The 21,539-nt window shown below is 42.9% G+C and overlaps 3 protein-coding genes across 3 annotated transcripts; 2 read left to right on the top strand and 1 right to left on the bottom strand.

The window, feature by feature from the left end:
• Window positions 1-76: 76 nt before the first annotated feature.
• LOC125941935 (uncharacterized) lies at window positions 77-4,536 on the bottom strand. Its single transcript, XM_049659814.1, has 2 exons — window positions 4,195-4,536; window positions 77-3,751 (listed from the first exon to the last, which is right to left on the bottom strand). Exon 2 carries the CDS (start codon window positions 3,749-3,751, stop codon window positions 1,364-1,366), a length of 2,388 nt encoding a protein of 795 aa, XP_049515771.1. The 5' UTR covers window positions 4,195-4,536; the 3' UTR covers window positions 77-1,363.
• A 3,369-nt stretch (window positions 4,537-7,905) lies between these two features.
• On the top strand, window positions 7,906-10,428 carry LOC119435362 (uncharacterized). Its single transcript, XM_049659815.1, has 4 exons — window positions 7,906-8,055; window positions 9,051-9,170; window positions 9,599-9,684; window positions 10,235-10,428. Exons 1-4 carry the CDS (start codon window positions 7,906-7,908, stop codon window positions 10,386-10,388), a joined length of 510 nt encoding a protein of 169 aa, XP_049515772.1. The 3' UTR covers window positions 10,389-10,428.
• Window positions 10,429-11,951: 1,523 nt separating this feature from the next.
• Window positions 11,952-18,934, top strand: LOC119435363 (uncharacterized). The gene is made up of 5 exons (XM_037702252.2): window positions 11,952-12,061; window positions 13,278-13,490; window positions 14,027-14,204; window positions 16,267-16,352; window positions 16,965-18,934. Exons 1-5 carry the CDS (start codon window positions 12,026-12,028, stop codon window positions 17,253-17,255), a joined length of 804 nt encoding a protein of 267 aa, XP_037558180.1. The 5' UTR covers window positions 11,952-12,025; the 3' UTR covers window positions 17,256-18,934.
• Window positions 18,935-21,539: the final 2,605 nt, after the last annotated feature.

Raw genomic sequence — 21,539 nt, 5'->3', positions numbered from 1 at the left:
AACAGACTCCCGAACACAGCTGCGACCTCCTCGTGCGAAGATCCCGTGACGCCCCCTCCGTTCTCGGCGCCTACACAGTAAAAGTTTTTACACCCAAAAGGGTGTAAAAAGGGTGTATTCTCATTTTAACACCCTTGAGTACACCCTTTAACACCCTTCTGCCATTATTTTACAATACTACACCCTATCAGTAGGGTGCGTACATATTTAACACCCTCCGATTTGCACCAAGGGTGTTGCTTTATGCTCAAGAAGGGTGTAAGTGACACATAAATATGTATATGTACACATATGTGTACGCATGGGTCTTTTACAAAGGCTATATATAACATGCCCAGAGCATTGGTGATAATAAAGGCGCTTTATTCGGTAATACAGTATTCAAGGCAATTCATGTCAAGTGTGGATATATCCTATAGTAATTAACTCCATATGTACTTATTGCAATCGGCTAGCTTTTATTTTCAATTTAAAGATCATGCGGTAATTACAAAATTCAAGTCGGCCTGTATGCAAAATGTACTCAATAAGTGCGAATTTGGTGAGCGACGCAAGTTTTTAAGATATTCCTTCTAAACGAGCTTGCAATGATGTTCTACTTTCTATTTTTCGAGAAAAACTTTATGGTGCATGTATCTGGAACAATAATGCATTATGCCACACTATGTAGGTGCATATTTTGCGAGGCTGGTGCCGCTGACAGTATTTCTGTCAGATGGCTAAACTTCCCATATTATCTGGCTTCAATTTTGAAATAATATGCCCCATCAAAATGTTAATGAAAAAAGTAGTAGTTTTGTGGATATTAGTCTTTCTGAAATATACGTTTCATGGCCACGACCATAAATTATTGATGGTCGCGGCTTTGAACTGTATCACTTGTTATCTTCACGGTGCTGTTTTTTTTTTTCTTTATATATCTGGTGAAATGTCTGGTATATACAGAGTAAATTCGACAGATATTCCCTTTTAAGAATCGTGTTAGCCAACATGAACATGATTCTACAAGAGCCCACCAGCTGTTCTAGCTTTTAGTCACAGAACTATGCAAATTACCAGTATGTTGAATACATTTTTATTCCGTTTTCACTGTTTATGTACTTGAGTACATTGCAAACAAAGAATAACAAATTATTGGAGAATAGCACTACAATAGAGAATTTGTTTTCACCAGTATCATTTCATCATATTAAATAAATACACAATTCAACTACATAACCACAGAAACCACCAGTAGTCCCAAGGAGCAGACAGATCACACTACAACCATGCAATTTTTAAAAGTTCTGGGTGAAAAAAAGCAAGCTTGCGATTTGACATGAAGAAATTAACAATTAGTAAGGCAAACGCAGTCAACATATGTTTAGAACAAGGAATGGCGCGCGCTTATAACACGGCGTCCCATGTGCTTATGTATGTACAGTGGCTCTGTTGCAAACTCTGAAAATGAGGTTATAACTTTGTACTTATCAGTAGTGCTAACAACAAACACATGGAAGTGTTCATCGAAGCGAACAGTCTCAAGTAGCTCTAGCATGATCAAAAGAACTTTGTCCACATAAAACAGTCCACAAACATGCACAAACTCAGGCAAGCTGTCATCTGGAACATTAAGAACAAGGCTGCATCCTACTCGGTATGATCTGCCATACACAGTCACACAATTTGCACTGAAGGAATTAGTGCACTGCAGGTCATGTTGCGAGATGAACTCTTTAACACAGCAAGGCAGGTGCTCATACAGCACAGACCGACAACCACTTGTAACTGGCATGCTTTTGTCATCTCCAGAAATAAAATAAAAACACTGACAGAACTGGTGCCGCATGGCAAGAGTGTGCGAAACGCGCTTCCAATTGTGAACTTTACGTAAAATATCTTTAAAGTATTGGTGTTTTGCCTCAAAACGCATCGCCCAGATGTCAACTAGTGGTCCAAATTTCTCAATACAAGACGGGTAATGAATGAGGTAATGCATCTTGCAAGTAAATGAAGACGATGGAAACAGTGTCCTAAACTCTAGACAAAAAAGGTGGATTTTTCGCTGCAAGTAAGCTATGTACGAGACTGGGATTTTGTGGCTCATGATGATGTCCACGATTTCTCGAAGAAGTAAGTAGAGTTGCCAGACTTCGCTCCCCGCTGGTACAAGATCACCCACAAAAAGAGAAAGGTGGCGAAATAGGGCAAAAACTTGCGATGCAGAACCCTTAATGGTAGTTTTTCCATAAAGAAAATCCTTAGAAATTGCCTCTGGTTTGTTCCTTGCGTCGCACGGATCGTAATTCCATTCATTAATCAATTTGTTCAGCTGTCCGAGTGAAAAACAACCTTGTGAAATTAACGATGAAATAATGTGCTTCAATGTGAATGGTATAACACCTTCATGCAAGTCGTGCATTAAATCTGGTGGCAAATGTTGAGATGGGTCAAAGCCCTGAAGTGCAAGCAGTGGGCTAGCGTCCTTGACACCGTACAGTGATGCGGTTGGTAGCCCTGCCTTCAACATGTTTAAATGGTGCTGGTGACCTTCTGGCGTTCGCATCACAAAGTCAGTTTCTAAATGCTTATAGTTGACCTCGTGGCGCAGTGCCAGGCAGAATCTACATATTCTCCCTTGATTGAACGACGCCTTAAACCCACCAATTCTGTGGCTAGAAAGGTTATCACCAGTTAATATAAAAACAGACCCTTTCATTAGTCTTCCGTTTGCAACTATGCCATCGTTTTCTAATATGGCCAGATCATCCAGCAAAGGAGCAAGAACCTTGGTAAAGCCATATGTGCAAACGTGCTTGTCTTTCACTAGAAGCACCAAGTTAATGCCTGAAAGTGCTGAGCGATATTGTACACCCAAGTTTAGCACAGAAAAGTACACAGCAGTTAACTTGTGCTTTCCTCGTTTGCTGCCTAGTGGGTTGCACACCTCGAATTCATCTGTGTACAACTGCAAGCAAATCTTGCTTTCATCACCAGCAAAGAAAGGATGCTTCTTAAAAGCACTACCATCAAACACTGAGCACATATGATCAGGTATCTTGACGTCACTGTTGAAGTCACCTGAAAGGTGAGGATGTTCCAGAATACACTTTAGCACATCACATAGTGGCACATACTCCATAGTGTCCCGCTTTCCATTAGACTCTCCGAGCATTACAGTTCTCGGCTCAACAAGTGCGAAATGATTTTTCCAGTATGTGTAGCGACCACATTCGGTCATCAGCCCGCGTAACTGGTCTTTGTATGCTCCTCTTTGGCTGGACGACATTTCACCATTCAATTTGTCATCTTCCAAGACAGTTGTAACAAATGTGATGACGTCATTTGCTATTTCATTCAGTGTTGACTCTGGAAGACGTCTTACTTCCTTCCACTTTAAAAACATGATGGAAAGATGCCTTACATAGTCACTGGGAACATCAGCGGATTCACAAGGGGCACCTTCGTTGTGGATTTCTTCTTCTCCCTCCTGGGTAGATAAGGTCCCTTCTGCTGCTCCCACACTGCTCTGAGCTGTTTCCACTGGCACATTTTCTTGAAGTTGCTGTTTCACTTCCAACGCTTCAGAGTGCTTGCGATACACATGTCTTTTGTATGAAACGAAGAACCTGAATGTCTGCATGCAACCTTCTAGGCCACACACCCAATTTTCTTCGTGGCCATGGGCTGAGTGCAGGTGCCTGAAGAGCAACTTCAGTGAGAACCTGTGGCAGCCACACCGTGGGCAGCGATAGTAGCGAATGCTTGGCATCTGAAAAAAAGGCATGCCAGAATTACACCCAGTGTAACCCTTTGTTCTTGTAACAAGCAAGACAATGTACATGTCTCTCCTTATAAAAGAAAACACTGAGCAGCTATGACATCCTTCTTTAACAGTGAAATTGAAACAATTTTTAATTACAATACATTATTTCCAAAGACAAAATCATGTCATTAGACAAAATTTACAAGTAAGAAGTTCGTTTATGCAGAAATTCCTTCAAAATTATTCGTCTACTCTTATGTGCTGAGTGTGTGGGCGCGTACGTTTGATATTCATGCGCCTCTATCTTTTCCTCTTCCCCTTCCCTCAACGCCGAGTAGCTGGCTAGAGAAATTTACCTCAGGCCGACCTCTCTGCATTTCGTATCATTAAACTTCTCTCTATCTCTCTCTGTATACGTTTGGTATAAAAACACATATGTCAGTACTTACCTTTTCCACAATTCCCTTCGACCGAAGGCGGCCTGTGCATGCGAGCCTGTAGGGCCGGGATTCACTTTTTGCAATAGTGAGCACACGACGTACAAGATCTGCACGTACCAGCGATCTTACGAAAGCGCACAACAGGGAACAATTCCGTGCGTACAGCTACCGCCGCAGCTACCACCACTTCAGGCGCCGAGGGCCTAGGATCTGGAACGTACGTACAAGTCGTGGCGAGTAGACGCACAGTGCCTTTGTCGCCGCAACGCGAAATCAGTAGTATACGTGGACGCGCTGGCGAAGTCGCGCTGCATCACGGTGCTCAACCATGTTAGCCGCCCAAACGACGCACTCCGGTGGTGGCGCCATTTGCAAAGAGCTAGGCCGGATATTTACATCACGTGGTTTACGTATCCAACTTCCGTCTAACGTTCTGACTTTTGAGGAATCGCGGCAAATCATAATAGTATTGTTATTCTAGCCACCCTAGTACTGTCAGCTGCAAAAGTTTGCGCATATGCAATGCGTGATGAAGCGATACAAAACTGATTACTGCGCCATCTGCCGTCATACAGCTTGGTGTCGAGGCTCCCGGGCGCGGAAGTGCCGGGAGCTGTGTTACGGCATGCTGTGCGACGGCGGATGGCGCAGCACTCAGTTTTGCATCGCTCTGCCACGCATTGCAGATCGCGCAAGTTCATGAAAGCCAACGTTACTAGATTGCCTCTTTGAAGTAATCTAGTAAGGGTGATTAAAACGTCAGGAAGATGCCGATAGTGATGCAATTTCATGTTTGTTTTATTCATTCGAAGTGAGCCCTATTAACATCCTCTCGCCCGCCGTGGTTGCTCAGTGGCTATGGTACAGTGCCTAGAATATACTTACAAGTATATTCTAGGCACCGTAGCTATGGTGTTGGGCTGTTGAGCACGAGGTCGCGGGATCGAGTCCCGGCCACGGCGGCCGCACTTCGATGGGGGCGAAATGTGAAAGCAGCCATGTACTTAGATTTAGGTGCACGTTAAAGAACCCCAGGTGGTCCAAATTTCCGGAGGCCCCCACTACGGCGTGCCTCATAATCAGATCGTGGTTTAATTTGGCATGTAAAACCCCATAATTTAATTTTAATTAATCAACATCTTCGTCTCCGTGAATTGAGCAATATGTGCTTTATTTGTTCCTTTTTGTTGCCGGGTGCAATTTTTATCCCATTCAATGATGTCATTCCCCTTAGTGTGCATGATGCACGTGAGCAGGATACAGCAAGTCGTCCGAGGTGGACCACCTTGCGATCGAAAGGCGCTGACAGGGAATGGACGTGCGGCTGAGTGTCAGTGCAGGCCATGCGCAAAACGGTTACCCTAAAAGCATGTGGCTTCAACTTGGCCACCCGTGTCTCCAACATGCATGCAAGTGACAATCACGGCGTTTGGATTGCAAGGGGGTGTTACATTTGTTGCGTTTTTCTCTGAAAATCGCATACGCACGATGCTCATGGTGCTCGCCTGTTCTTACTAAAATTTTGCAGAAAGATCATGTTTCATGTTTTGGATCATTTGATGTAACGGTTTACACAGTTGATTGGTTTATTTCCTAGAAAAACAAAACCGAAGTTGCCTTTATATATGGGGAAAGCAAAGTGCCACCCCGACGGTGCAAACATAAACTTGTTTCTCCGTCTGTTGGCCGCTGCTAAAAGCAGCCGTTGCGCTTAAGTTATTGCGTTATCCAGAGAAGCGGGAAACATACGGTACAACCCTCCCGGAACGGCTGCTTTCGGAGCGGCCGATAGGCGGCGAAACAAGTTTATGCTAGAAGTGGCTTGGCAGCACCTTTATGCGCAATATTTTCCCTTACAAGCTAGGCAAATACCAGCTCCAACCTTATAATGAATAATCCAGAGTATGAAATTCTATCTTTCCACAAAATTTCATTAGGCGGAAAACTGCGGTAACCACCATATCATTTTTCTATGATGTTAAGGGGAAAATGCATGTGTCTGTATGAAGAGGCACCATCGACTCACTGTACATGCCACTCAAGAGTAGTATGAGAACCTCTGAGTTTGTTTCCGGCAACAGTCGCAGCATAACAGCGTAGCAAGCATTGCGCCACCCACGACACTCACGACTGCCGACGACTGTACGCCACCCACCGTGCCCCGTATAACCACATTGTCGATAGGTTCAGCCATCGCCTTGGCCATTCAGGACGCCGAACGCCAAACCAATTCGGCTGTCACATTACCAGACTCACAAGCAGCTTGCCGCGTGTTTCTAAATGGGACGGCACCCCAGTCAATAATAAAAAATTTGGGCAATCGACTAGAAGGGCACCACACTATCATATGGTGTTCAGCACACGAGGGACTGGCAGGGAACGCGAGGGCAGACCGTATTGCTCGAGGATTAAACGTCCGACGACCTTCCAGGGCCCAGCGACGACCTTCCACCGAATTGTCGTGACATCCTTTTACAGCGAAGGCAGCAGCGGAGACGTTTTGGACATCTTCAATGGAATTTTACCAGCCAAGAGGAGAGGGACTGGCGTCGTATTCAGACGAATACATACCCCAACTTGCACCACCTACACAGAATACACCCCACGAGGTTCATTGACGAGTGCCCGTGGTGCACAGAAATACCCACACTAAAACACATCACATGGGAGTGTCCCAAGAGGTCTCCGCATATAGACAGCCCAATAATATTGAAACATCCACTCATGAGGAATAGACAGTGGGAGGCATGGCTTGCGGACGAGGGCCGGGAGAGCAAATTGGCTCTTCTGGATCAAGCGCAGCGAGCCGCTCGTGCCAGTGGAGCCCTGGAATAGGGGCCCCAACCAGCGTGCCTTCTTTTATTTATTTATTTTCAATAAAGTTTTTACTCACTCACACACTTCATTCTTTCTGATGAGAGATGGATACCGAGTGTCCTTAAATATGCAACTTGAAGCACTGCTCCTACTTGTTACTGTCATACATGTGGTTTCAGAGGGCACAACTGAACTGCACCTTCACGAGTGGAGTGACCAAAAGGTAGTTTGCCAGCGTCGCGGCGTCGTCTGCTCAGGCTTTGCGCGCACTGAGAAATGAATGCCGGCAACCATTGCGTGAAAAGTTAATTTCAATCCAATCCAATCCGGTTTATGAGCAAAAACTAGAGTGAACTATAGTATAGGGGATTGGGCCTTGGCAAACGGCGAGGGTGATGCAAAGAACGCTGAAATTGTGGCGACGCTGCCGTCGCCTTATCCCGAAGCTTCGGCTGTTTCGGCAGCGCCCATTGGCTGAACCGAGCTCGCGGGCTGAGTAGCTGTTGTCTGCTCGACGCACTCTCGTTCTTGAGTCGTTTGCAATGTTTCCGTCGCTATATCCATTTTATTTACTGCAGCAGGATGAAACGCGTGTAATAGCTCCGTGCTGCTGCGGTAGAGTCTCCGACGCGACAAGCGTTCGGCCGGCGCGCGGGGCTGCTCATTTAGGGGAAGGCGATGGTTGCGCCACCAACTTTTCAATAAAGAAAGCCTCAGTGGGGAGCCCGCGATGGACCCACTCTCCCTGTCTAGTACGCTCTAGCAAAGGGGCGCGAAAACGTGATCACAGCGCAGTGAGGCAGCTTGTCCAACGAATGTCCCACGTGCCTCTTCTGTAACGAACATACCGCTAGCTTTGTATGCTGCTTCCTTCGCCGGACGGCCGCCTCCTTAAGCGCAGTAATGTCAGTGCGTTGTTTGGTGACCGTGCCCGACCTACAGGCCAAGCGGTCGTACACGATAGAAGTCGGCAAGCTGGACGCGCTGAAGGCTGCAATTTCCACGTGCCCTGTCATCGGCGACAAGCTCAACTTATCGACCTGCACATTCAAGGCAAGTCTCTGCTCATGCTGTCTTTTTGCTTAGACTGTTTGTCTTATGTCGCATTAATACGTGATTTATAGATGTGGGAGTCGTCGGGGTCGTACGCTTAGGTCACGGTGAATCAAGCGAGCCGGTTAGGGCAAATAGAAACTTTAGGCACAATAACCTTACCGGTACGTTACCTTCTTTTTTTCCGACAGTGTTACAATTTTCGTGGTGTTTGCTGGGCTCAGCAATTTAAACGCGATTCTCGGATCGTTACCTTCTTTTTTTCCGACAGTGTTACAATTTTCGTGGTGTTTGCTGGGCTCAGCAATTGAAGCGCGATTCTCGGATCGCGCGGTGGTCGGCGCTTTTTGCTCCACCGAAGAGCGGTGGCGCAAAACCGCTGGCAGCCATACGTTACTCGTATCGCGTTTCGATCGCACGTTGCGTGAGATAAGTGCACTGCAGCGGGCTCCGAAAATAATGAGTTTTTTGTGGCGGTAAGGTGCAGCTTTTGGCGGAGGCTAACAGGTGCCCCACTTGTTGCCTTGCGACCTCGCTATGTAAATTCATGTAACATTACAGTTCATGGTTGCGTCGACGTTACTTGAGTTGCATTTTGAACATTTTAGTTGGAAGAAATTAGTCCTTGCGTTATAATACGTGGGTATTGGTGTGTCTCTATATTGTCAGCGTCTGAGCATAGTATGATTGTTTGAAGCATAAAAACAATGTTTTATGTCAAGTAAAAATATATTTTATATGCAACATTTAACAATCATTCATTGTAGACTACAGTATACAATGTTAATGTTTTGGGCTCGGTAGGTTAGCAACACCGATCAGCAGTTGGAATTCACAGGCTAGCGCCTTGAATGTGTTGGGCGCTAACTTGCTCTTTACTTGTATAGGTCAACGTAACTCTAATGCGAATGTTAATTGGAGATGAGTAGCTGGGTATAAAAACAAATGTGTAGAAATTATATTAGCTCGGCCATAATTGTGTGAATCATTTGCAGATTCTGGAACCCCACTTTGGAGAACAAGTTGACCTTGCCCCCGGCGATGACATTCATGATTTAGCTCGAGTGACGGTGCTGTCAAGCCAACCATTGGAAACCGAGGCTTCATCTGCATTGGTGATAAGCTGAACTGCATGTTTAACATAAGCAGTTTTACTGGGAGCTTTGATCCTGCCTGTTCTTGCCTTCTATTCCATTTAGAGCAGTTGTAGTTTTGGGGTATGTTGTAGGGAGAGGTTGCATGGGCAGTTTTTGCATATGATAATTTTAAATGCTGCAATTTGCATAATCCTAAAAAGAACAGGAACATTGTTGCTATCGTTCAATGAAGCTTGCTTAAATTTTAACACTGTAAAACTTTCAAAAATTAATTTAGCTAAATCTTCAGACTTCTGTTGACTAAATTTCTGATTTGACTGCATGTAAAGCTGTAGTTTCTATTTCATTTCATTGAGCTCAATTGCATCACACCTCCTTATATCAATATGCATCAAAGTGTTGAGCCAGGCTATGTTAATGACAAACTAAAATGACTTGTCTCTTAGAGGAAAGAAGAGGACAACGAAAGTGAGACTTCGGTGGCTGCTTCTGTGGGAGCTGGTAGCAGCACAGGCCTGGACTGCTTTGATCTGTAAGTGGCCACAACTGGTGGGTGGGTTGGTTGTTTAGGGTGGGGGGAATGAGACATTCTCTGCGGTGGGGACTGTCACTCTTGTTTGAGGCAGAGACCTGCACTATTCAGCAATAGTGTCGGTGTTCTTGGATGTGGTCACCCTGGCTTTTTAGGTACTGACCGAGCTTAGTGATGCTTAGCTTCAGTGATTGCATGCTGGGACTCGTGCAATGTGACATAGCTGGTGGCTACATCTGTAGCGAAATAATACATGCACTGCAGTGACATTATTGTGTGAAAATACTTGCATTCTCATAAAACATGTTTATATATTTACATTGAGAATCGAGCGAGCTGTCGCAGACAATAATTGTCAATCTTGAACACCTTTACTTGAGTAATGAAAGACTAATGTAAGCCTATAGAGCATCCATGTAGAAGCATATTTAATGTTTTCTTTTTAAGCCAAGCAATGGAAGCTTTAGTTCACTGGTTCCTATACTGAAATGTTCTTGCCTAATGACTGTCAGGTATATTTCACGCTAAAGTATGACATTTTATTTTCTAGGCCTTCACGTTCAGATGATGATGGCAACTCATTTGTATTTCCGAGCTTTGGCTCGCTTCATGACGCCATAGTCAGTAACAGCCCTGTGACCTCAGCTATGTTTCGGCAAATCGTGGACTTACTGTTCCAAGCGATGTTGAAGATAACAGTGTAAGTAGAAAAGCTACCTGCCTTGCTCTAGATATTGATGGTAGTGATTTATATGGAGCCATCCCCTGATAACTTTATTGTGGCGATATTTCGTTTAGTTTTATTTATAACTTCTACGTCGTAATATTCAACAGATAGGACAGTTTTGTTTATAAATTTCAAGAGCAGCAGTGTGCGCCCTGATTCCATAGTTTCCTGATTAGGGTTGAATAAATCAGGCATCAGTACTGTATTCAATTAATTTTGTTCTCTGAGGTGGACTATATTTGCCCTAATATTGTGGTACACTTCCCAGTCTGATGTTCCTCTACACCCATTTCAATTTCACACACCGTTGCCAATAAGTTCATTAAAGTTGGCAAATTATTTTGGCGTAATTGGGCACAGCAAATCCTATCAGTGACCAAGACAGTACTTCTGACGACTGATAGTTGCTTCTGTTTGTGTGCAAGTCCTTTGTTCCTTTCTAAATTGGAACGGCTATTATGGAGTCAGGTGCGGTTAAAGTAAAACTCCTGACCATGGCTTTGTATCTCTTTATACAGGGTCCCAACTCGGCACTTTTATAACAAGGTAATGGTTCAACTTTTGGAGAAATACCCACAATTGGAAGATGCCATGGGAAGTGGTACGGTAAGGAAAGTTTAATTCAAGCAAAACAAATCGAGTAAATTATTTTTGAAGCTAGGAGATATGTGGTATGTGCTTGTGTGGCAAATTTTTCTTGCCTTGTGCAGAGGATTAAGGGCCCATGCAACACTTTTCAAACTGATCATAGAGTAAGCTCACTTTTATTGTTCATTGTCCCACAAATTTCATGCCATAAAAAAATGGAATTCTTCGACCCTAAGTGGAGTTACCTAGGAAGCCTACATGCAAGCACTGTTTTAGGGTGGTGACAGCCTTTGTAACGGCACTTGCCGCCGCCAGCTAAATTGGCGGGTTAAATCTGGGGCACAAAATGGAGAAAGACCAGTTGACAGACCACATTTCCCACAACCCTTGGTGACATGAAATTAATTACCTTCTTTTAATAAACTTTGGCCTCAGCAACCAGAGACTAATGGTGCGGCTGAGCGTCGTACATGGCACGTCTACCTTTTAGTTAAACAGACTAGTAAGGACAGTCTTGATTACAGCACACTTCAAAAAGCACCATATTACAGTGGGGCCTGGGAGCGTCCTTCATCCTGCCGATGCTTGCCATCACGAGCATTCTGGCCCGGGAAAACGTTAGAAACACAGTGGAAAGTGCGTAAAGCACCATAAAAATGCCAATTGCATTACAACACATGAAACTTTCGGAGAAAACAATATTGTACTATTCTTAAAACAACGCTGACTTTATGCACCTACCTATATTTCTACCATTGCATGTAACAAGAATATACGAATATCTATTATTGGGTCCCCTGTTTGAAAAAAAGCAACATGGTATTCAATATTTTGGTCAACGCTGTATATGTTTAACAACCTCTGAAGAACAGTGAACAAACTCCAACGTTATATTTACAGGACTCTTGGAGGTGCTCACTCCGGAACAAATTTAAGAACCAAAGGCGGGCACTCTCGAATGATGTCCGCGTAGCTGAAAACCGGAAGAAGTTTAGTGCAGTACGGAAATCCAATGACAACTCTGCCATGGAGGAACTGAAGCGCCACAAGAAGCGTAAGATGGTAAGGGATATGAAACAGATTGTTTAATCTAAGACATTATTTCAGTGTTTGCCGTTGTCTATAAATACTGCAGCCACTCAAACAACGTTCAAATTTTCATCTTGGTAATGTGCCTTTACCTATTTAGCATGCGTGCAAAACTGCTATCATAATCTCCAAACCTTTAAACATGAAACGGAAACATGAAAAGGAGGTTAAAGCACCTGCCCCGGGCATGACATGAATCAGGAGCTCTCGAACATTAAACAAAAGCAGCAGCATCGTAAAAGTTAATATATGGGTATTGCTGGGAGAGTTCCTGTAGTGCCAAGGAGCGGTTGCACCGAAAGGTGACTTGTATGCACGTGGCAACCTGTCTGACGTGAACGGCCCCTGCCTTCCTTTCAGAGAGTGCTGTTTATTCTTTCCATCACTAGGATAGCTAAATAACTTATTGCAAAATTATAGCACAGCATCTCTTGAGAACTGTGCTTTTTTATTATGTGACAGAATGTAGTATCTCTATTGGCATTCATGCATAAGCCGACCAGTTTTTCTCAATTATGTTTGAAAATTCGGGGTCCTACTAAAATATTTAGGGGATCCACGAAAATGTTGAAAATTCTCGTGAAATTTGTACTACACAATTACAAAATAGGCAAGGCTCTAAACAAACATTAATTTTTAAAAAATCAGTAGCCTTATGCTGCTTATGCTTTTATGACAAATACCATGGTGTGGCTCTGGCACTCCATTAGCTGCATCACAATGTCATCATGTAAATCACTGGACTTTTCTTTCACTGGGCTTGCACTTGAGCATAGTCAGTAAAGTTGGCCCTGAGTTTCGTGTTCCGGACAGCCTGTTGTATTTTGACTAAGTGTGACTTCTTCACACTGCAAAATATACGCAATTGGGGTACATCAGAGAGTGTTTGAGAACTTAGCGTCTCATCTTCATGATGTCACTAAGACATTCATTCTAGCTTACCATGGGTTATCTGTGCCCTTCTAAATAATATTTGTCTAAATCTAAGCTTTGTAGTGCAAAGTAGAAGTCGGACCAAGTTTTATGGATATGATTGCCTTTCTTTTTCATTTAACTTTGCCATCTTGCGACATATTTTTGTGGTCTCACAAACTACCATTCGGGAAAGACAGAACTGTGTGTGCTCTCCTATCTCACACCACATGCATTGGCTTGTCGCACAGCAACACATCTGTCTTGCTTATTTCAGGATGTCAACATTTCAACACTTGCTGGGGAAGACCATAATAGTCTGACCGCACATGAGGAATGGCTGGTGGCCGAAACATTCAAGGCAGTTCCCGACGAAAAGGTGATTGAAGAAAGAATGAACCTTACAGCTACAACAAGACTTGCTGATGTGGCGTCAATGAGTGTGGAGCACATGAAGCGGAAATACCCGTATCTGATGGACTTCGAGCGAGTAAGCTGTCCTTTGTTTCTTTTTTTTTTGGGGGGGGGGGGTGGTAATGTTGTAGAGAGCCTCTTGCATCATGTTTTTCTAGAAAAATGCTTAACAATTTTATACACAGTTTGTACTGCCTACAACATAGACTTTTTTACTGGGGAGAGAGGGGAGTGCAAGAGTGCTGTCCTGCTGTTAGCTATGCTTCGTGAATTGGGATTATGGGCAGTAAAGATTTAGCAACTACAGCGAGCTATTCATTAAGTGCACTACACCATGTATTTTTTGTAAACTGCCAGTTTTGTAATGTCGTGCTTCAACGCTTAGCAGTCAAGTCCTTGTTACTGCGGTTATCTATTACAAAGCAGGTAAATGACAGTACACAAACTTCAAATGTGAACAGAATCAAATGGGTACATGCCACAGTGTTGTAATTGAAACATGTACATTTCATGATTCAACTTGTATTCCTTTTGACAGAATATCATGCTCTGCAATTTCTGTGCTTCCACAACTTGATAATATTCATTTACCCTTTCTTTGGTTTCATACAGTTTGTTGCAGACTTCAAGAGACTCACAGGAGTTGAAATCAAAGAAAAGCTTAGGCTTGGATTGGACCTAGTTATTTCTTTGGCAAAGAAAAAACACATCAAATGTGAAGATCAAGTGCTCCAGATAATTGCAGATGCAACACAGTTGCAAGAGGAAGGACGCACGCTTCGAACACGACGTAAGTTCACCAAAAGAAATACTGCAATGCGGGGGCCATTAATATTATTTTTCATATCAAGTATGTTGATGTTGCATAATTGGTAGGCAGCTCATTGGGTAATTCATATATTTTTTAGCTTGAGCTAATAGAGGACTCTAATGAAGCGAACAAGCTCAACTTGGGTTGCTATAACTGAAGACTGCAGAGGATGCCCTTGACGAGTTGTAGAGTGACCCAGTTGGAGTGCTGTTTTCACACTTCTATTTGCTACTTGCAAAGTCTTGGTGCCCCTTAGAAGTAATGTTTTATTGCCTCCTGTAGGGTGCTACTACAAACTGAATGTCTTGCCCTAGGTTCTGACTGGCATTCTTATTGCAGTTGCACTTTCTGGTGCCACAGAATCTGGTTTACAATACTTAACCCCACATACACCAAACTACATTCCACATGAAGGCATTGGAACATTCATTTCAAGAGAGTCGATTTATAAAAAAAAGAAACCGTTTCTGAGTTCATCGTATAGTGAACCATTTTTAGTAATTCCTTTCCCTAATCATCTTGAAACTGCAGAGCACACACAAGAAACGAGGACACAAGGCAAAGGTAACACACAAGCACCGACTCGCAACTCAGTTTATTTTTCAGAGGGAAGTTACACACACACACACACACACACACACACACATATATATACCCAGGCTGACTGAAGTAAGCATGTGCAAAAGCATGCGGAATAAAAGTAATAGACACGTTGAAAAAAACATATATATATATACAGGGCTTCTACGTATCTTAACAAACTCGGGTGGCACTCAAAAAGGCAAATTCTTTGTCAGTTAGGGCTATCTATGGCTCACTTACGCACATATCAGCACACTTTTTGATATGGAAGGCCTCAGTTATTTTGTGTCTTAGTTTGTTTCTATGAGTGAACAAAACCATAGTATCAGAATAAGACAGGTTTATAATGACAGCTTTTGCAATGGTTGGCTAGGTGTAAGTTGTTATCTTGGTCGAGTGAATTTTGACGTTCTTTTAGATGAGTATTAACATACCAGTCGGTCTGACCTATGTAAACATTACTGCAAGTTAATGGCAACATTTACACTATATACCAATTTTGCATTTTACGAGCTTGGAATTTTTCTTTAAGGCGCAGACACACTCAATCTCGTTAGTTTGGTCAATCTTTTTTAACAGCGCTTGTCATATTTAAGGGAGCCATCTATAGCTGTAACTGACAAAAAATTTGCCGTTTTGAACGCCACCTGATTTTGTTAAAATACGTAGAAGCTTTATGTATATACATATGTATAATTTTTTTCACAATGTCTTTATTACTTTTATTCCGCGTGCTCTTGCTTGTGCTCACTTAAGTCAGCCTGGGTATATATATATGCATATATATATATATATATATATGTGTGTGTGTGTGTGTGTGTGTGTGTGTAACTTCCCTCTGAAAAATAAACTGAGGTAGTCAGCGCTCGTGTTGCCTTTGCCTTGTGTCCTCATTTCTTGCGTGTACGCTGCAGTTTCAAGATGAATAGCTACCAACTCGCCCACCTTTCAGTAGTTCTACATTTCTTTCCTTAATTATCTACAACTACAAAGATGCTCCAGCATATAAAAAATGCTACTGTTAACTTTACAATACCTTTCTGTGCTTAAATACTTGAATTTGTCAGATCAAGTGTATCAAAAAAGATGTGTTGGGCTATGTGGTATTCAGAAAACAAAGGTATTGTTGAATCAAAGGTAAAAAGAGCTTTTGCAAGCAAGAAACATAGTTTGTTTATGAAACTTATTTTCCAGCCAGGAGCCACAGAACAACGTCCCAGCTTAAAAGTACTGCATGGTAAAACTATAACGTTGTACTCACTGATAGGGCACATGAACATTGGCAGCCAGTGCTTAACTTTTCGTAACCTGCTGCTTGGTTAATATTCTGTATTTTGCGAATGTGTATTGCACATGTGTTGCACCTGCCCAATACAAGTGAGTTTTTGTGTTCATTTTGTGCAATTGTATTGCACATGTCTGATCATTGAAGCTAACACGAATTGTAATCTTTTTACAGACCTCCTTGCTGTTGCAGCTTTGCGGATAATTGCTTTGAATTTGAAGGAACAGACAGCAGTGCCAGCACTATTTGTGCATGAGGACGTAAGTTTCTTCACATTTTTATTAATAAAATCGGTTCTAAACAATGCCTGAATTCCTCAAATGGCTTCAATCGTGGAAACAGTTTGGCAACTGCATAGATATGTTTTTGTTTTATGTGAACTGAGGTCCTACTTAATTTCAGCAGCTATTTATTCATGTTTATTTATTCATGTTACTCCTAAAGGCCCTCACGGGGAGAGTATTGCATAGGGGAGGGGGTTAATAATGACACAATCATTAATAAACGCTGTGTATATTAGGAAGAACAACAATACTTAGAACAATAATAAAAAACCAATTAAATCATAAAGCATTATACGAAAGGTAAGGATGAACAAAAGAACAATTACGCACTGCTCCTGCACTCAATGTGAGGAGCATCTGTGCTGTAGAAATGACCTTGCTTGGATTACACTTGCTTTGGATTACATTGCTTGGTTATTGTAATAATGCTGGGTTGTGTTAAGCTTCTCTACAGCCTAAATTGTTTGCAGTTAAGGCTGCATGACATTATACTTGTTCGCTTAAGCATAGCAACTCCTTTATATTGCACTTACACAAAAGCATGAATATACTTTCACGATCAGTAAGCCTACTTTGTTGCCATTGCAGGACGAGAGGGTTCCGCTCACCCCCTGTGTGAAGTACTCTGGCCACAACCTAGAACAGGCAGACTTTCTTCACCTCTGTGTTGACAAGGAGCAGCTGTTCACGGTGAAAAATGCGGAGGAAGGGATCATCGCAGTCATGAGTTCATTTTTTGTTTTGAACATTGTATATGGGCCGAAATCCTTCAACACCAGTACAGTACTGGAACGATTGTTTCTAGGTTTGAATGTGACAACACCAAGGGTGGTTGTTACGAAGTTTGTAAACAGAGTTGTGCAGGCAATGCGACGCTGAGGTTCATGAACTATGCTAACCTGTCAATTATGTGCAAAAGCTTGAGAAATAGTTTTGTTAAATTTTTAATATAACATTGTCTTTCTGTTCATAATAGCATGATCCAATAACTTTTTCCGCTGCCTCTGTGCCAATCACATTATCTATAGACTGCCCTTGTTTTATGACATTGCAGACAATGTACCGTATGTACTCGTGTGACAATGTACCGTATGTACTCGTGTAAGGGCCGCACTTTCTTTTTTTGAAATTTTTGCTTGGTGCAGCCCTTACAGGAATCGGGCAGACAACAGCTCACCAAAGGTCTATACTGTTTCCGCAACCGTAGCAGTGTGTAAGAGTCACAAATGACATGCCAGGAATTTTTTTATTACGATTCCATGTCGCTATCGCTGTCCTCGCGCTCGAAAGAGCTTGCCTCGGCGTCTGCATCCCCCCAGAGACTATCATACTCAGTACCGTCCATGCTGTTCGAAATTCCAGTCACCTTGAAGCTTTTCGCAACTGTTTCCAATGACACGGCACGCCACGCACACACTTGTTGGAGCGATGCCCGCTTCAGCCGTCCCGTAGGGGTCTTCTCATGATGGCCTCCAGCCATCCATTCCGAGTAGCATTGGCGAAATTCTGTTTTGAAAGGACGGTTAATGCAGATGTCAAGCGGCTGCAGCACACTCGTTAGCCCTCCAGGAATAACGGCCAAGTCGTGGCGAGTCGGTCCTTGACGCGGTCAGTCAAGTGGACCCTGAAACTGTCCAGAACTAGGAGGGCTTTCCGTTGTAACAGGCCTCCAGGTCTGTTTGCCCATATGGTCTTGATCCAGTCTACGACGAGTTCCTCGCACATCCAACCCTTTTCCTGGGCACGTACGATAATTCCCTGAGGGAACTTTTCTTTTGGGAGAGTCTTTCTTTTAAACACGACATACGGCGGAAGTTTTCTGCCATCTGCCATGATGCACAGTATCACAGTGCTTCTTCGACGTTCTGCGCCGGTCGTGCGCACAGACACACATTTCTCGCCCCTTAAATCCACTGGTGCTTTCAGGTGCGTCGAACCACACAGGAGTCTGGTCCGCATTTCCAATTTGGGAGAGGTCGTACTCATGTTACCTCCTGAGAGCATTCACAAAGCGATGAAATTTAACCACATGGCTTTCGTATTCACTTGGAAGTTTTTGACAAATCGTCGTTCTGCGGCGGATAGAGAGCTGGTTCCGGTTCATAAACCGTGTAGCCCACCCTCAACTTGCCTTGAATTGTGCCTGGGGTATTTCCATGTGGCGAGTGATGTTCAGGGCTTTCACGGGTACCATGTCAGTTGATACAGCGTAGCCGTCAATTCGAGTGTCGGATGACATATTTGACGAGTTCACCTTCGAGTTCTGGGTATTTGCACTTCTTGCCGGAAACGCCTTTCGGCTCCTGTTGGTAGCGGCGATGGCATCTTTCTGCTTTATCCAGTAATGCACGCGCTTCTCGCTTGCCGTGCTCCTCGGCATATTCAGTCACTTGCAGTTTAAATGAAGCAGTGAACAATCTCAAATGCCGGCCTATCTTCCTTTACCTACGCTGGCTCAAACAGGGCTCACTACTACTGACGGAGTGACACCAGTTCGCCGGCGACACGACGCAAATGATGCACCACACAAAGCAATCATGGCGTCGTACGCCAACGCTCAACCAACGCCTCCTAGGAGGCATTGGCTCAATCAGCTCAACGGCTTGGCCGGCGGAATCGGAAAACTGGCAGTGCCATCTAGTTTCGATTGAACTAACTACAACTTTCTGGCGGGACTTTTTTTTTTAATTTCTCCTTTCAAAGTAGGGGTGTGGCCCTTACACGAGTATATACGGTAATACTGCCCAGGTGTTGGTCAGCGAAAAAGAAAAGTGTATTGTAGTCTGCACGGATTTATGAAAAACGTTGCTGGATGTGGCTATGTACTGATCAGAAGAGTACATCCGTCTCGTTCTTATTAGGTCTGCCTTAACATTAATGTGTGTGAAACAATTGTCAGCAGTCTTGTACAAAGATAATAGCTTGCTTGCTCTTCCTAAACATAGTTTGTTTATGAAACTTATTTGCCAGCCAGGAGCCACAGTACAATGTCCCAGCTTAAAAGTACTGCATGGTATAACTGCAACGTTTGTATTCGCTTATAGGGCACATGAACAATGGCAGCCAGTGCTTTTTAATATTTTGTATTTTGCGGATGTGTTGCATAGTGCAACCTGCCCAATACAAGTGAAATTTTTTGTGGTTTGACGGTCCTTTTATCAACAAAGTTTTATGTTTATTGTGTATAACATTATTTAGCAGCTGAGAGCTGACATACTAGTCAAAACGTAAAAGAAAGTTGACGCGAAACAATATCCAGTTCTTACAAGGTTTTACAAGGTTTTAGAAGGTTTTTACAAAGTTTGGATTAAAAATATTGCGTGGAACAATTATCAGGCTGAAGTACTCTTACACTGTCATGAATATCGGCAGCCTTTGGTTACCTTTTATGAATCTGCTGGCAGGCTGCAGTATCTTTAGCTCGTTTATTTTTTGTACATGTGTTGCCAAATGCCTCATCCGAGTGAAAGCTAGTCTCTTTATATACTATATATACTGGTGTTTCCACAAAGAATTTACATAACATCAAAACATAGCCATTCTGAAATATAAGGACGGTTTTTTAGAAGACATGCTGTCAGCAGTGCCGACCATGGGTGGATGGGTGATATGTGGTAATTAGTTGCTAATTAACAGAAATCAAATATATTTTACTTTTAGTTTCAGCAGACTCATTCTAACTGGGAAATTACAGCAAGCTCTCTGCACACATGTCAACTTTTGGATCTGGAAAAGTGCGATTACCCGCAGAACTGTGGCGTAATAAATTTTGGCTGTCGGAGCATGCGAAACTGAAACTGGGATGCTGCTCAAGCTAAAAGCAACATTCTGCTTACGTCGCCCAGCAGCGGGCAACCAGTGCGCTGCATGGAGCCCCATTGCTGCCCACTGTTGGGTGATGTCAGCAGAACGTCACCTCGAAGGGGTGCGTCTTTGCACTCACTGCAGCCTTGGTACAGTTTCGCGTGCTGTGATAGCCAAAGTTTATCGTGCCACAATTGTGCGGGTAATTGCATTTTTTCCCCAGATTTTAAAGTCTATATGTCTTGTGCAAAGAGCTTGCTTCAATTTCCCGATTACGGCGAGTCCACTCAAACTAAAAGTAAAATGTATTTTATTTTTGTTAATTAGCAGCTAATTACCATGTATCACCCATCACCTCATGGTCGACACTGTTGACGGCATGTCTCCGAAGGAACCGTTGTTTTATTTCAGAACGGCTGTTTTTACATATCAGCATAAGTCTTTGTAGAAACACCCTTAAAGAGTTGTGTTATAATACTGTTGAACAAATCTTATTGTGTACTCAGGTGAAACATGCACAGATGATGAGCAGATATATACGTGGTGTTACCTTTGTTAATGTACTATAATTTTTTTGTGTGAAGGCCACCACAGTTTTTGCAAATGGTTGCTCTGCTTTTAATCACTCGTACTCGGTATATATATGTTATGCCACAGATATACTGTGATCCATGTGAATTACTGTGATAAGTTGCAAACTATACTGTTAACAGCAATGATACTTTACAAATGGCATTTGTATTTTATTGCTTCTTCTATGACTACAATAAAGTTCATTCACATTTTGCTTTCAAATCGTAATATATATAGGTCCCATATATACGCTTCACAATTTAGTTACGCTTTGCATTTTTGTACAAATGCAGCAGTGACGTATTGCATGCCCATGGAGTGCAGCAGAATACATATTCTACAGCCTTGCTATTCTACAGACTATTCTACAGACATATTCTACAGACTTGCTATATAAACGCGATGTTTTTGTGTGTGTATAGTGCATGTGTACGTAACTTGTGTTTGAGTTGTGTAACTTGAACCAGACTTGAAAAACGGTGATACACCTCAGACGACTGAGACCATGATGCATATTGTTGAACTCCCGCATGAGACCATTTGCACTTTCAAAGCATGGCTCATGCATGGAATAATGTTTTAAATTTCTGCATGCATATGCAGAATATGCCATAGGTCTCATTCATCCATAAAGTGTTGCACTTTAAAGTTCGGTTCAAGCTATTTGACACGTGGGTTGGTATTTTGTAGCGATGCTTTATGCTTTATTTTATACTAGTCTTATCATCCACCGCTCATGGGAGGCTGATCCCATTGATAACGTGAGCAGACCGTCGCTCTGACCAC

The sequence above is a fragment of the Dermacentor silvarum genome, unplaced genomic scaffold, assembly GCF_013339745.2.
Source record: "Dermacentor silvarum isolate Dsil-2018 unplaced genomic scaffold, BIME_Dsil_1.4 Seq652, whole genome shotgun sequence".
Lineage (NCBI taxonomy): Eukaryota > Metazoa > Arthropoda > Arachnida > Ixodida > Ixodidae > Dermacentor > Dermacentor silvarum.
The sequence above is the reverse complement of the archived record's forward strand: the minus strand, read 5'-3'. Positions and strand labels throughout refer to the sequence as shown.